This window comes from Nannospalax galili, unplaced genomic scaffold, assembly GCF_000622305.1.
Source record: "Nannospalax galili isolate Female #2095 unplaced genomic scaffold, S.galili_v1.0 scaffold363, whole genome shotgun sequence".
Taxonomy (NCBI): domain Eukaryota; kingdom Metazoa; phylum Chordata; class Mammalia; order Rodentia; family Spalacidae; genus Nannospalax; species Nannospalax galili.
The window spans coordinates 772,423-787,913 of record NW_008351176.1 but is presented as its reverse complement, the minus strand read 5'-3'; the positions used below and the strand labels follow the sequence as shown (position 1 = coordinate 787,913).

At 39.4% G+C, this 15,491-nt stretch overlaps 1 protein-coding gene and 1 pseudogene across 1 annotated transcript in view; one reads left to right on the top strand and one right to left on the bottom strand.

Moving 5' to 3' along the window:
* Positions 1–843: 843 nt before the first annotated feature.
* The window catches only part of Taf15 (TATA-box binding protein associated factor 15), a 35,632-nt gene continuing 20,984 nt past the window's right edge, over positions 844–15,491 (top strand). The window contains exons 1-5 of the mRNA XM_008848122.3: positions 844–1,030; positions 10,064–10,103; positions 13,327–13,378; positions 13,466–13,550; positions 13,637–13,739. Of these exons, the coding sequence (XP_008846344.2) occupies positions 859–1,030; positions 10,064–10,103; positions 13,327–13,378; positions 13,466–13,550; positions 13,637–13,739 (452 nt within the window). The 5' untranslated portion in view covers positions 844–858. The remainder of the gene's footprint in view (positions 1,031–10,063; positions 10,104–13,326; positions 13,379–13,465; positions 13,551–13,636; positions 13,740–15,491) is intronic.
* LOC103746085 lies at positions 11,258–11,593 on the bottom strand (annotated as a pseudogene).

Genomic DNA, 15,491 nt, shown 5'->3' with positions numbered 1-15,491 from the left:
AACTTCTGTAATGGTGTCGGATTACCAGACTTCTTTATTTTTATACTTGAGACAGGGTCTCACGACGTAGCAATGGCTGGCCTGAAACTATGTAGACCAGGCCGGCCTGGATCTCAGAAAGATTCGCGTGCCTCTGGGAATAAAGGCGTGTACTTCCACGCCCCGTTACCAGACTTGTAATTTCACCTTTGCTCTTTATTAGCTGCACGACCTAAAGCTATTCCGTTTTATCTGCAACCAGAAGTAAAAATTTCATCAGTCTGTTGGGAGAATTAAATAAGATGATGTAAGATGCCGATAATTAAGTTAGCTGTCATTATAGTACGGAGAGAGCTGGATGCCCGTGCCACCTTATTCCCGAGGTCAGCTTTGTGCAGGATTTACCTTTAATTCACTTTTGTTCCGGTCTCGCATGTTTTTTGCTCGACAAGGTAATTCTAACAAGCCTGGAGCGGATCAGGTACCAAGCCAGTCACGACTTTTCTTTCCGCGCGCTCCCGGGACTCGGAACGCCCCCACGTGGCTCAAGCTCTGCTGCAGTAGCTGGGGGAGCGGGGAATACCATTCTCAATCTTAGGGGAAGAAAGGACTTTTCCAGAAACATAGTTTGCCTCTATAATAGGGGAGGCCTACTCTTTCACTTCATAGCGTCACATTCTAATGGACCAGATAAAGTACGAAGTAGGCCTGCGAGGGGGACGAAGCGGGCTGGCCCAGCTCCCCTCCATCTCCACAATGGCATTGGTACTTTCCTTTCTCAGTTCCCTCTCAATAATGGTACGGCTCTCGGAGGGGCGAACAGAGAAGGCCTGAGGGGTCAGAGGACGGTGCCGGCGGCGGGCCCCCCCTCCTGCCCCAATGGCGTGGTATCGGCCGCTGTGCGCTGATTGGCTGCCGAGGCCCCGCAGTCGGTCTCAGCCCGCCGCGCCGCCCTCAGAACAGCTTGGGCAGCCGCGCCACCTGACTTTCGTTTTCCTTGTTCTTCGCGGGGCCGTGCGGGGCTCCGCGCCGCGGCTGTTTGTCATGTCGGGTAGGTGACTTCTTCAGCGGGCAGCTGCAGCGGCAGAGGCGAGAAGGGGCCTGGCGGGGTTGGGCGGTCTTCCCGCCCACTGAGGAGCCGCGAGGGAAAGACTCCGGCCTGAGGGAGGCTCGGGTTGCGGGGGGGGGGGGCCGCCGCGTAGCCGCCATGTTGGCCTGGAAGCACGCACGCTCCCAACGCTCTCTGGCTGCAAATCAAGGCGGGAGTGCTTAGAAAGCTTGTCTTTTGACCCTGCCCTTGGAACCCGAGGAGACCGGGTGCTCCCGGGGGAGGGCGTGTGTGAGTGGGGGGTGGAGGCTGGTCTACGCCATTGCAGGGGCGGGGGGAGACGAGATCCGAGCCGCAGTCTGTGGACCTGGGCTTCGGGTAGCCTCAGCTCAGCGAGGCCTCTGTCGGGTCGTCTTCGCCACCGCCGCCTCAGCTGGGACTTCCCGACCCACCATTCATCAGGTGGGGGCCGTGAGGATGCTGCCGCGCACGAAGTCACGTTTGCCATCCTGCAGCGATCTAACCACCCGGGTCGGAGTTGGGGGTGTGTGCGGAGAAGTCTGTTTCCTCTTCTTCCTGCTCTGGTCCCTCTCCTCCAGTAGTTCATGTCCGGAAAGATCTGGAAAGCGAGTCGTGCCTGTCATTCATAAGCTCTTTGGGGTGTAGGTGGCATTTCCCCTATAACATAAACGAAAGCCAGCTTCTTCCTGGACGTGGTTCTAAGCGTAGACCCCACCGTGCTGCGTCGGGGGAAAGGTCGGTCAGTCTGGATCCTGTTAAACTAGAATGAAAGTTCTCGACTTGAGCAGATCCACTGGATCACACAAGGTCCTCTGTTTTGGACTGCATTACACTTACAGGTGGCTAAGACCCCGGGCCACACTAGGAGCTGAGAGTTTGCCCTCTTCTTGTGAGGGAAACATTTCCTAAATAAAGCTTCTAATTGGGATGAAGCATGCTTTTTAATAGTCTTACATTTTAATTAAGGGCCAACACATATATGTGTGTGTGTGTGTGTGTGTGCAAATACGTATGTATGTGCACACACACGTTTTAACGTATCATAGTCCTCTAGAAGTGCTGTGTGATCAAAGGATGTAGCAGTTGGAGAAAATTCCAAATTAGCCAGGAAGAACAAGCTGGAGAGTTATATTCTTTCCTTAGATTAGCATTGACACAGAGGAGCTGTATTAATCTTTTTTAAAAAGACTGAGCTGCATTGAAGTGAGCACTTCAGTTTCTGTTTAATTTTTGTTAGATAAAGAATAATTTATGCAAAGTAGAAGACGTTTGTATGTCTTCTGTCAGGCACGTATTTTGACATGAAGTCTGGCAAAGCTCCAGAGAACTATGAGGAGGGCATGTAGGTATGACTAAAAATGTTAAGTTTTACCCTCTCTTGGTAGAGAAATCTGCCAAGTTTCTGTGAAAACAATGCTCATTAAAATATGAAGCCTGTCTTGATTTTCATTTATGTTTTTGAAATAGGGTCTTGCCTTTTGTATCTCGGTCTGGCATTGAATTCATTCATCAAACTGCTTCAGCCACCTATGGAGTTAAAAGTGCTTCACCTTGCCCTACCTGTGTTGGATTTTTTTTTTTTTTAATTATTACTATTTTTTTTGTGTGTATGAGCGTATTGACTTCAGTTATCTTCGGTGCACTCATGTCCTACAGTGCCCATGGAGGTCAGAAGACGGTGTTTGATCCCCTAGAACTGGAGTTAAGAAGTTAGCTGCCATGTAGGTGCTGGGACTTGAACCCGGGTCCTCTGCAAGAGCAGTCCGTGCTCTTAACTGCTGAGCTATCTCTCCACGCCCCCCCCCGTTGATTTTGTTTTTTTAACATAATTACTGGTATAAATGACATTATAGGATTATGTTGTTTTAATGGAAGATTTAAATTTAGAGGCTTGTCATTTGTAAAATTGAGGCTTTTCTGTGTTGTTAGTGGAGGAACCCGTTAGAACTGATCTTCAAGTTACTAAAACCCTAGGTATTAGCCACTTGGTAATTTTTTTTAATTAATGAAAATTGGAGTGTGCAAAGAACTAGTTATGTATGATTATTTCTAGATTAATATTTAAAGCTAGATGCTTTTAAATTTTTAGTGTTATATACTAAGACTTTGTGATATGTATATATATTTTGACTGTCTAAAAGTAATGTTTTGACTTGTTCTTTGATGCATGTTTAAATTAATAAACTTAGCAGAATAAACTCCCCCTAAGCAACTAGTACCATTAATAAGTTGCATCCTTTAAATATTCTAGACTACCCTTAGAAATTTAACTGACCCAACCACTCCAGATGCCAGCCAGGGCAGACTTATAAACCTAGTAAAATAGCTTTTGGGCTAGAGGTGTTGCTCAGTGGTAGAGCCATTGCTTAGGATTCCCAAACTGAGGGTTTGATTCCCAGCACCAAGGGGAAAATGATATGTATACATACGCACTTAATCAGTAAATAAGTCAACATTATAAATATATTAGTCTGACCTTTAAGTGTTATTTACAAAGTTGCCTTTTGAATTTAAATCATAACTAAAATATCAGTTATAAAATATACAAAGTCAGGCTATTTCTCATTCTGGCAATTACAGTGGACCCAAGATATTGTAAATCCTCTACAAACACACACACAGGGGAGGGAGGGGGGCACAAAAATCTGGGGAAGCAGAGCCCCATGCTAAAAATGAAATAGAAGCCAATATTGTAGTCATAGAACTAATTGACAGAAGAGGACAGTACAGCTCTCATTTAGTCTTTGATTTTTATTAAATAAGGATAAGTGATGAAAGCTTGAGCTGTTTGAATCAGTTAATGGAAATTGGAACCCTTACATAAGTCCTGGGTTTAGAGATTTTGAATTTGAAGGATTTTGTCTTCTGTGAAGGAATGAACAAAGAAAACAACAACCCTACCAGCATAAGCAGAAACATTGAAGCTTAAACAGTGGTGGTGATACATGCCATTAGTCCCAGCAGTTGGGAGGCAAAGACAGATTGATCTGTGAGATTGAGGCCAGCCTAGTCTACATAGCGAGTGTCAGGCCATCTGGGCCTATAGGGAGACCCTGTCTCAAAAAGACCAAAAAAACCCCAGAAAACAAAATACAAAAGCAAAACACAATATGAGTAAAGAATTTTTACTGAGAATATGTGATCTGGGACCTATGCTTCCCATAATTTAACTTTTAGTAAGTTTTAAGATGGTTTGATATAAAAAAAAAAAATTCGGACTGTTAGTACCTTTGGGGTTCCTGGTTAAAAACAAAATCTCTGGAGGAATTCTCACAGTTTAGATCACAAAGAGTTTCAGAATACCCAGACCTTTGAAAAGGTGAGTTCATAGTAGAAATTGAAGAACACTAAGGAAACACTTCCAAAATGAGAGTTAAATACCTCGATTAGAGCAGCAAGTATTTTATGTTGAAGATAATTAAAAAACCTAAAAGGCAGATTCAACCCTAAGACCAAGGTATTTGAGGAAGAATCACATAGATTTGAAAAGGAATCAAGTATATATATTTTTAGTCTATTTTTTTTTTTTTGAGACAGGGTCTCCCTATAGCCCCAGCTGGCCTTGAACTCACAGATCCACCTGCCTTTGTTTTCTGAGTGCTGGGATTAAAGGTGTGAGCCACCACACCCGACATTTTTATTTAATTTTTATTTTTAATTTAATTTCATTTTTAAAAATTTTATGTGTATGTATTGCCTGCATGTAGGTAAATGCACCCAAGTTGTGCAGTGCCCATGGAGGACAGAAGAAGCTGTCAGATCCCCTGGAACTGGAGTTACAGACAGTTGTTAGCTGCCATGTGGATGCTAGGATTTGAACCCTGGTCTTCTAAAAGAACAGTGTTCTTAACTGCTGAACCATCTCTCTGGCCCCATTATTTTTATTTTATAAAAATTTATGAGCGTATTGCCTGCATGCATGTAAGTGCACCTGTGTCATGCAATACCTGTAGAGGTCAGAAGAGGGTGTCAGATCGCCTGGAACTGGAGTTACAGATAGTTAACTGCCATGTGGGGGTGCTGGGAACTGAACCTGAGTCTTCTGCAAGAGTAACCAGTGCTTTTAACCACAGGGACATCTCTCCAGCCCCAGCCAAGTATAATTTTTTTTAATTACATTTATTTATGTGGGTATGTGTGTGGGCGTAGCGTACATGTGAAGGTCAGAGTATGACTTGGAGTCAGTTCTTTCTCTACCATGTGACTACTAGGGATTGAACTCAGCTTATCAGCCTTGGCGGCAAGTATCTTTACCTACTGAGTATCTTGCCAGCCCCCCCCAAGTATAATTTATGTAAGTAAAAAAAAAAGTAGTAAATAAAATATTTTTTAAAAAAGGCCTTGCAGAAGAAATTATAGATGTGATTGATATGTTCTGTTTTCCAAAACTCAGAAGGAGAAAGATGGAAAGTTAGTTCCTGGGCATGGTAGTACACACTCGTCTGTACTCAAGAAACTGAGTTGGGAGGATCAAGTATGGGCAACATAGGAAACCCTGTTTCAAAAAAAAAAAAACCACACACGAATTGGAGGTTTTTAATCAATCATTAGTCTCACATGATACATAAGAATAAATTCAACTTGATAAATTGTTGTGAAACCACAGTTTGTAAAGTACCCATAGCAAACCTACTATAGAAAATTAAGAGGGCCCTGTGAAAGGGCTCAGTGGTTAAGAGTGCTTGCTGCTTTTGCAATGGAGGACTGGAGTTTGGTTATTAGCACTCACATCTGAAGGCTCACAATTGCTTGAAACTCCAGCACCAGAGCATCCTATACTACTTCTGGCTGCATGTATGTGCACAGACACACATGCACATAAAGGTTTTAAGAGAATGGAAAATGAGTTTAGAGGGAAAATAACTGTTGACCTTGATTTTTCTGCCAAATAAACTGTCACGTAGACATTGGATCTTTGCTAAAAGAATCAATGTTAAATGTAGAGGGAAGAGTGGAATAAAAAGTACAAGGGAAACAAGTGAAAATTTTGATTGGCATTATGTTAAAGTCCAAATGTTTCATTAGAGGTTGATTTTTTTTACCAAGAAAGCATGCAGACATTTATTTACAAAGCTGAGTGTGGTGGAGCATGCTTTTAATCCCAGCAGATAGAGCTCTGTGAGACTGAGGCCAGTTTGGTTTTAATAGTGTGTTCCAGGCCAGCTGGGGCTACAGAGAGCCCCTATTTAAAAAAAAAAATTTTTTTAAGTTAAAAGTTATGCAACATTCTAGGAAACAGGGTCTCTGGTGGACCCATCATAACTTTCACTGCCTTTCTCTAAGTCACTTTTCAAAGATTGCTATCAGCAGCTTATGAATGATCAGATTGGCAGCATTTTTTTGGTGTTGACAACTGGTGTGGTTGACAGTCTGAAGTGAAGGAGTCCATCACTGACATGTTTTGTTCTCTGCATATTAACAAGTCTGAGCATCTTTTCAGACATTGATTTTTTTTTCCCTTTCTAGTTCTGTATTCCAGAACAACATGCTGCTTTGCTGTCTTTCTACTGGGATTATTGTCTTTTACATCATTGCCAGATAAAAAAATTTTAAAGCTTAAAAGAAAGTTATGCAACAGAAATTGGATGTAACTTATAAAGCAATAGTAAACATGTGAATAAGAAAAATTTAATAGAAAGCAGAAATGGAGTTAAAAGGAAAAGAAAAACCATGGTGAATAGAAAATTACAATATAAGATGGTAGGTTTAAAGAAAAATGAACATTAAAAAAAAAAAAAGAAATCTCTGTTAAAGCACAGGTGTTCTCAATGGGAAAAAATTACCTAGATAGGCTGTTGAGATTAATGCATCATAAATGTTGGAAGATGGAGTTAACTAGGCAGATAACCACCTGAAAGGTGATTATGTGCTTTGGCTGCTAGTCTATATGATGTTTTAAATATTTTACTATTTTTTGTTTTTTTGCATATGAATATATTGCCTGCATGTAGGTAGGTGCACCTGTTTTGTGCACTGCCCATGAAGGGCAGAAGAAGGTGTCAGATCCCCTGGATCTGAAGTTACAGATGATTGTTAACTGCCATGTGGGTACTGGGAACCCTCCCCCCATCCTCTGCAAGAGCACCCAGTGCTCTTAATCACTGAGACTTCTCTCCAGCCCCTAGTCTATATGATGTTTAAAGGAAATTTTCCAGCTAGGCCTTGTGACTCTTGCCTGTAATCCCAGCAATTGGGCCATAAGGTTGGACACACCTGCTACCTAAATAAATTCATATACAAGGCTCATGTACCAGGTAATCTTAACAGTGAGTTATTTTGAGTTGCCTTAAATGCCATTTATAAACTTCTACTGAATATGAAACATCTGCATTTTTATTACTGAAATATTGACACAAATTTACTGGTCTTATGCTTATTTCTGTATCTTGAAGTTTTAAATCAGCTAAGAAAGTCAAGTTTATAGTTTCAGGAAACTTGAAAACACTTGGGCCTAAACATTGGGTCTTGAGATAAGGTGTGAAGATCTAGGTATTAGTATTTAAATGATTTTGCCTGACCAAAAGGAAACTTGGGAGGTATTGACTGTCATTGGGAAAATACATGCATCCCCCAGGTATTTACATTTTACTCACTCTCCACTCCCTGCTTACCCCAGTAATTCTTTTCACTTTGATCTGTGTGAAGCTAGTTTCCTTTACTCTTTGGTAGATGCATCTATTTATGTTCCAAATAATTATTTCCCATTTTTCTCTGGTAGCCAGTTCTTATGAGAATAGCAGTGATTCCCCCCCCCCCAATTTCACGTAGCCTTGTGCCCTTAATGTTCATAGAAAGAATTTTTTTAACTTAAAAAAAAATTTATTGAGAATTTCATACATGCATATAAGGTTGTTTTGATCAAATCCATGCCTGTTCCCTTCCCACCAACTTCTCCCATATCTCCCCATCACTTACTCCTGACAACTTTGTGTAATCTTTTTTTTTTTTTTAATGGGGCTTTTTGCTACTCTAACATTCTCCCCCTTTGACGGGGTAACCCTAAACTCTTTTAGGGATTAAGTAAGAGCTCCCAAATACTTCTGTTGACATTTTTGGCCTTTGGAACAGAGTATGTTGCGAAGAGGCCCAAGGACATTTTGACTTTTAGCCAAGAAACCGGCTACTTTTCTTTGGAATCTTTTTACTCTAACTGCTTAGCCAATTCCTACCTCCTATTATCACACCATCCTCCGAAGAGGTTACCCGAATTGCTGATGGGTAATTGGGATGCAGACTGCTGTGGCTTCTTCCATGTTGAACAGGGATGTAGGGTAAGGCAATTGGGGTACCCTTTTAATGGGTCTATCTAAAAGACTCCCAAATTGCACAACTCTTAACTGCAGGGAGAAAAGAAAGTCCTTGACTGGTGCTTAGGGAGATGTGAAGAAGTAAAGGCAAGAGTAATTAGCATTACAAGTTCTAGACAGGGAACCAGAAAAAGGTCAGACAGAACAGGGCAAATTTCAATGTTCATATCAGAGACCTTTGGAATTTCTTGTTGAGAGCTTCCAAAAGCATCTCTCTATTGGGTTCCTCCTTGTTTTTCTTTTGTCTGCCAAGGCTGAACTGGAGAGTAATGGCAGGATTTGTTTTCAGGCACTTTGATAGCTGTTGGAGTGGCTAGAAACAGTGTCAGTTCTCTTGGAAAGGCGTTTTAGATAGGTGAATAAAATAAATTTAGTCATCATTATAGAACAATAGTGGTTTGTCTCCCTTAGCTACAGGTGGGCACTACAGTATTGCAGACCAAGATTTGAAGTCTTACATCTGAGCAGTACTTTATAGAAAAAAATTTAATCAGTTTTCATGTAGTTTTCATAGTCTTAAGGATTTTTTTGTAAATGTCAGATTGGTGAGTTTTACTGTAGAATGTTGGCAAATTTAATGTTACATACTTTACAACCAATAGCAATATAGCTTTATATTGTAGCTTCATAAAATTTGAATGAAAAGGAAGCTATTGATTTGATTTGGGATTTCAGAGCTGTTCAAGGAATTTGTTAAAGATTGAGTGAGGTTGGTCATAATGATCAGTTTGAGACTCCTGTTTTGCAATTGCAAAATTTATATAAAATTTATCTTCACGAATTAAGGCTGTAGAAGCTTAAAAGATAGAATGTCAACAATTTTGATATGACTCACATTCAGAACTACTGAGAAAATCTTATGGCTCAAATCCCCCCTTTTTACTTGACATGTTAATTCAGGCTTTCCTTGTTTGTTTAGTTACTAAAATGGAGGCTAGAAGCAGTCTTATTGCTGATTTGATTTACCACTAATTGCCTAATTGTTTGAGAGCTTAGTAAAAGCAGTTACAACAGAAGGTTTTTTTAGCAAGTCTCTGGAAATCCTTTTATTGGTGTTGGTTACAGTAGTCCAACCCAGAGGAATGGTATATATGTGAAGGTGGTAATAGTATGTATATAAATGTAATCCTACAGGTTTATCTTGTCAGTGTTTTCCCCTTCTTGGACCTGATTAGTTTTAACAGATAACCTTTTTTTTTTTGCATATAATGATACATGTATGTAGTATGTAGTTTGAACTTTTAAGTGATGTGGGTTTTTTGCTTTCCTTGAGGCAAGGTCTCACACTAGTCCAGACTGGTCTGGAAGTCTTTGTATCCTAGGCTGCCTTTGTGCTTGTGACAATCCTCTTGCCTCACCTTTCCAAGTGTTGGAATAATAGGCATGAGCCACCACACCTGACTGAAGGTTTTAATTTTTTTTTTAAGGAATGAATTTTCATTGCCATTTCATATTTGTTCACTTGGTTTTTATGAACACATACTTGGAGAGCAGTGTTTTTTTTTAAAATGTTACTTACAGTAAAAAATGTAGTCATGGTTAAAAAAAAAAAAACCTATGGATTTCTCCCTACACAGATTTAATTTCTCATTTTCCTTAATGCAGTTTTTGACAGTTTCTTACTGTATTTTCATTTGTATGAGCTAAGTTAGTCCTAGGGGAAAGCCTGCTTTTAAATATGATTTAAAATTCTTTTTATGTGTTTTAGATTCTGGAAGTTACAGTCAGTCTGGGGGTGAACAGCAAAGGTAAAGTATACATATTTTCATAATATGAAGGGCTGAAATGGAAATACAGGTTTCTGAGATTTGATATTTGGATGTCTTAACTAAGAAGGCTAGGTATGGTGATTCAGGCTTGTAATCCCAGCACTCAGGAACTTGAGGCAGGAGGAGGATTGCCACAAATTGAAGGCTAGCCTGGGCTATGTGGTTTTAAGGAATTTTAAATAATTATTAATTTATCATGGGGAAAAACCTGTCCTGTATAAGTAGGTGCTGTGAAACATTTAAAAGTCTGTGTTTTCAATAACTGTATCTCCCAAAGATGAAGATATTCTCTAGGTATTGTAAACATTGTTTTCTTTAGAATTCTTTTTAAAGAAATTTAAGAGGATTTCTTAAAACTAGCATCAAACTATAGCAAGTTCTTAGAAAAAGCATTTTATTTCTTGATGGTGTATAATATGCTAATGTATTTTTTAGAGCAGATTTCCTTGAAGCACTATAATAGAAGTATTTAGTGCTTTTTAAAAGTTCTTAACATGCTCACTATGAAAGTTTGTTTTGCGCGAATGCATACGTGGTAGTAGGCTTACTAAAAGTACAGCTTTCAGCTTACACTAGAAATGGTTTGCTGCACAATGTTCGATAATTCAAATAGCATATCAGGAATGTCAAGTTTAAGCTTTCTCTAAAGAAAATTGATGTGACTTTTTTTTTTTTTTTTTTTTTTCCTTTCTTTTTTATAAGATAGTGCCAACCTCTTAGTTAGGCATCTGGCAAGTGTTTAATCATCAAATGTATTTTTTTCCCCCTGTTCATTTATATTTTTAATTATTTAAAAAAAACAAAAATGGGGCTGGAGAGATGGCTCAGCTGTTAAGAACACTGGTTGTTCTTGCAGAAGACCTGGGTTCGAACCCCAGCACCTACATGGCAGCTAACAACTGTCTGTAACTCCAGTTCCAGGGGATCTGACGGCCTATTCTGTCCTCCTTGGGCATTGCACAACACAGCTGCACTTACCTACATGCAGGCAATACACTCATACACATAAAATAAAAATAATAAATAAAATATTTTTTAAAAAATTAAAAGAAAAATGGAAGTGTAATTTTCATTCAATAAATATCATTTGATTCTTAATGCAGTTCTTTTTTCAGATGGTGGTGTGCATTATTTTAGAATAATTGGAATTTATCAACCAAATAATTGGTTTTCATAGTTTCAATTACAGCAGCAATTTCCTTGAACTGTCTGTAGAAATTCTGAAACTGTGGAACTGTCATTTCAAAGGACTTGTTCTTCGCTTGCCCAGAATGATCTGCCACTGTTAGCGTCACTGCTACATAAGGATACTTAAGAGATCTGTAGCTGTCTGAGCTCGCAGCCATACCCAGTTTCTACTGAAAATCTATAAGCTGTTTGGTCACCTCAGATTTAGCATCTAGCATGGGCTCCCTGGACGGAGACCCCTCCATGGCCAGAACCTCATCAAATGTTTCTTTTTTTGGTCTTTTTGAGACAGTCTCCCTGTAGCCCCAGCTGACCTGGAACTTGCTGTGTATTCTGGACTGGCCTTGAACTCACAGAGATCGCCTGCCTCTGCCTCCTAAGTGCTAGGACTAAAGTCATGCACCCCCATGCCCAGCATCAAATGTATCTTTTAAAAACATTAAAAAGTTTTGATTTTTAATCATGTGCATATATTTATACATGAGTACTGGAGCTCCTGGAGGTCACAGGTGTTGGATCCTCTGGAGCTGGAATTACAGGTGGTGGTCAGCCACCTAATGTGGGTGCTGGGAATTGAACTCAGGTCCTTGGAAGAGCAATATAAGCCCTTAACTGCTGAGCCAGCTTTTCATCCCCCATTAAGTATATTTTTAAAAGTTAGGGGATTCTCAAAAAAGTTATAAATTTTCTTAGTATTTGATAACTCTAAAATAATAAACAGCTGTGCTTGGTGACACATGCCTTTAATCCCAGCCTTTAGGAAGCAAAGACAGGCAGATCTTTGTGAGATTGAGGCTATCCTGGTCTACAACGCAGTTCCAGACCAGCTGGGGCCACAAGGAGATTCTGTTTCAAAAGAAAAAACTGCCGGGCATAGTGGCGCACACCTTTGATACTAGCACTCGGGAGGCAGAGGCAGGTGGATCTCTGAGTTCAAGGCCAGCCTGGTCTACATAGTGAGTTCCAGACAGCTGGGGCTACAAGGAGACCCTGTCTCAAAAGGAAAAAAAAAAAAAAAAAAAAAAAAAACCCAAGAAAATAATAGTAAAAAATTATATATGTATTTGTAAATGTTTTAGTTTTTCTTTGGGTATTAAAGTCATTCAGAAAATTTGTTTTGACTTGCTAGTACTTTGCATGCTGTGAAGTAATTAAGGAAAATTCAAATCATAGGAAGGTACGGTTAGCAAATATTTCTTGAACTGCGTGTCAGTGCTGTGACACTGGCGATACAATATAATTTTCATTCTGTGATGGCACTTTGGATGTGTACATCCCTCTAATTACTGAAGCATTTAAACTGGACTTTGATTCCATACAATGCCTTTTCCAGGAAGTTAAAGACATTCAATTAAAGCAAATAGTAAGAAGAAACTAATCTGTTGAAATACAGCTTTTTGGTTAAAGTATTAAAATATTACCTTTTTTTTCTTTAGTTTTAGATATTTACTATGGGTCTTGCCATGCAGTTTTTGGAAATGACACATTAGGATATGTTATTTATATAAACATTGTTGAGCTGCAAATGATTGCACATGCTTTAGGTGTTAGAAAAAATTGAATCATTGAACCTGATAATTAAATAAAAACTTCTGTATGGAATACTTTCCAGTGCCTTTTGTTGTTTTGTTACTTATTCCAAAGCGTAATTCTCTTGCTTTTGCAGCTCTGGTAAAAGTTTTATTTGTGAGAAGTATCAAAGCAAAATTTCAGATATTTGACATTCAAGAAGTCTGAGAATGACTGCATTTGTATTTTTAGTAGTTGTTGGTCATCAGTTCAAATCCTCAGACAGGCAGAGCTCTTTTTCTTTTAAAATCCTAGCAGTCTTATTTTGAGTCATTCCCTAAGTATGATAGAGAAAATTGGAAAATAGAAAATACAAGAATTAGTAGCCAGAAAGCAATTCAGGAGTAAATAGGCCAAACAGTTCTATTGAAGATAGAGTTCTTCGTTTGAGCTTTTAAATTTCTTTAAGCACATTTCTTCAAGTGTTGCTTTTTTTTTTTTACAGTTATTCTTCCTATGGAAATCAAAGTAGCCAAGGCTATGGACAAGCACCACAAGTACGTTACAAAAGTAATTGTTTTCTTTATAAATAGTTGTTTTATTTTAAGTAGTTAATGAAATTTGAATGTTTACCTCAATTTCAGAGCTATTCTGGTTACGGACAAACAACTGATTCTTCATATGGACAAAACTATGGTGGATACTCCAGTTACGGACAAAATCAATCAGGTTGGACTGGTTTGTTATATTTGTTCTTTTAGAGATTCAGAAATCAGAACTTTAATCACTAAAAAATATGCCTATACAATTTTTAGGTTATTCACAGTCCTATGGTGGTTATGAGAATCAAAAGCAGAGCTCATATGGCCAGCAGTCGTATAATAACCAGGGACAACAAAACACAGACTCATCAGGAGGGTAAGGAAAAAGTAAAGTACTGAATTGTGTTGGGGAATAGAAATAAACTTCACCACCAAAATCCTGACTTGAAATTTCTCAGTGCCTACCTTTTTATAGTTTCTCGGATTAACTTAAAAAAGAATACAGCAACAGAAATATTCTAAGAGAAATTTAAATAGAAGTTTTGGGAAAAGATTTGTGAGGTCAAATTACTGGTCTTACAGGTTATGGAGGATTTGTAAAGTAGAAAGTAGAATACAAATGTAGGGTGTAATATCTGGAAATCATGCTTCATTAGGAAAAATTTGTCTAAGCCCTACTGATTAGTGTCAATTGTAAAGAGAATTCTTTATTATTTTTTTTTAATTTTATCTATATAAGGGTATTACTTGCATGTAGGTTGGTATACCCATGTTGTGCAGTGCCTGCAGAGGTCAGGAGAGGGTGTTGGAGCCCCTGGAACTGGAGTTACAGATGGTTGTCAGCCACCATGTGGGTGCTGGGAATCAAATCTGGGTCATCTGCAAGAGCAGACAGTGCTCTTAACTGCCGAGCCAGTGTTTGAAAGCATGAAATAAATATAAAGCAAAGAAAAATGTTAGGTTTTATTTGCCCATTTAAAGTAAAGGGTTACTATGCAAACTACAGCTTTGGGTCGAGAGTTAGGCAACATAGTGATCTTCACTAGATTGTTCTTATAGTCTACAGAATTAGATATGACTATTAGGTTATGAGACCTTTTTTGGCTGTCTCTTGTTTTTTCCTTTTAAATGTTTTACTTATTTTTTTAATGTGTATGAGTCCATTGCCTGCATGTATGCAAGTGCACCCATGTTGTGCAGTGCCTTAGGCGGTGAGATGAAGGCATCTGATCCCCTGGAACTGGAGTTAGGATGGTGGTTAGTGGCCATGTGGGTACTGGAAATCAAACCTGGGTCCTCTATAAGTGCAGCTACTGCTCTTAACTACTGTGCTGTCTAGCCCCGCCCCCCCCTTTTTTTTTTTTTTTTTGAGATAGGCTGTTTCTTTGTAGCTTAAGCTGGCCTTGAGCTTTAGATGCTCCTGCCTAATCTTTCTCTATTGCTGAAATAGCAGGCATGTGCCATTACGCCTGGCTAAAAATAAATTTATTTTTTTAAGGAAATAAGAAATGGTATGGAGGGGCTGGAGAGCTGGCTCAGTGGTTAAGAACACTGGTTGTTCTTCCAGAAGACCCAGGTTTGAATCCCAGCACCCACATGGCAGCTAACTGTCAGTAACTCTAGTCCCAGGGGATTCAACAGCCTCTTGTGACCTCTGCAGGCATTGCACGACATGGGCGTACTACCTACATGCAGGTAATACACACATACACATAAAAATAAAAATTATACAATATTAAAAAAAAAAGATGGTATGGAAATGAAGTGACAGCCTTCAATTTAGAAAGAGTATACATTACTTAATGGCATGGTTATTAAACGACCAAACATACTATGTTTCAGTAACATTTTGTTTACTTATTTTTCTTTTCTTTGAGACAGGGTCTCCCTGTAGCCCCAGCTGGCCTGGAACTCACTGTGTAGACCAGGCTGGCCTTGAACTCAAAGAGATCCGCCTGCCTCTGCCTCCCAAGTGCTGGGGTTAAAGGCGTGTGCCACTGCTCCCAGCCTACTTTTTTTGTCTTAATTCAAGACTTTAAAAACTGTTTCTTGACTGGGCTCATGGTGGCACACACCTTTAATCCCAGCACTCAGGAGGCAGTCCAGCCTGGTCTACAATAGTGAGTTC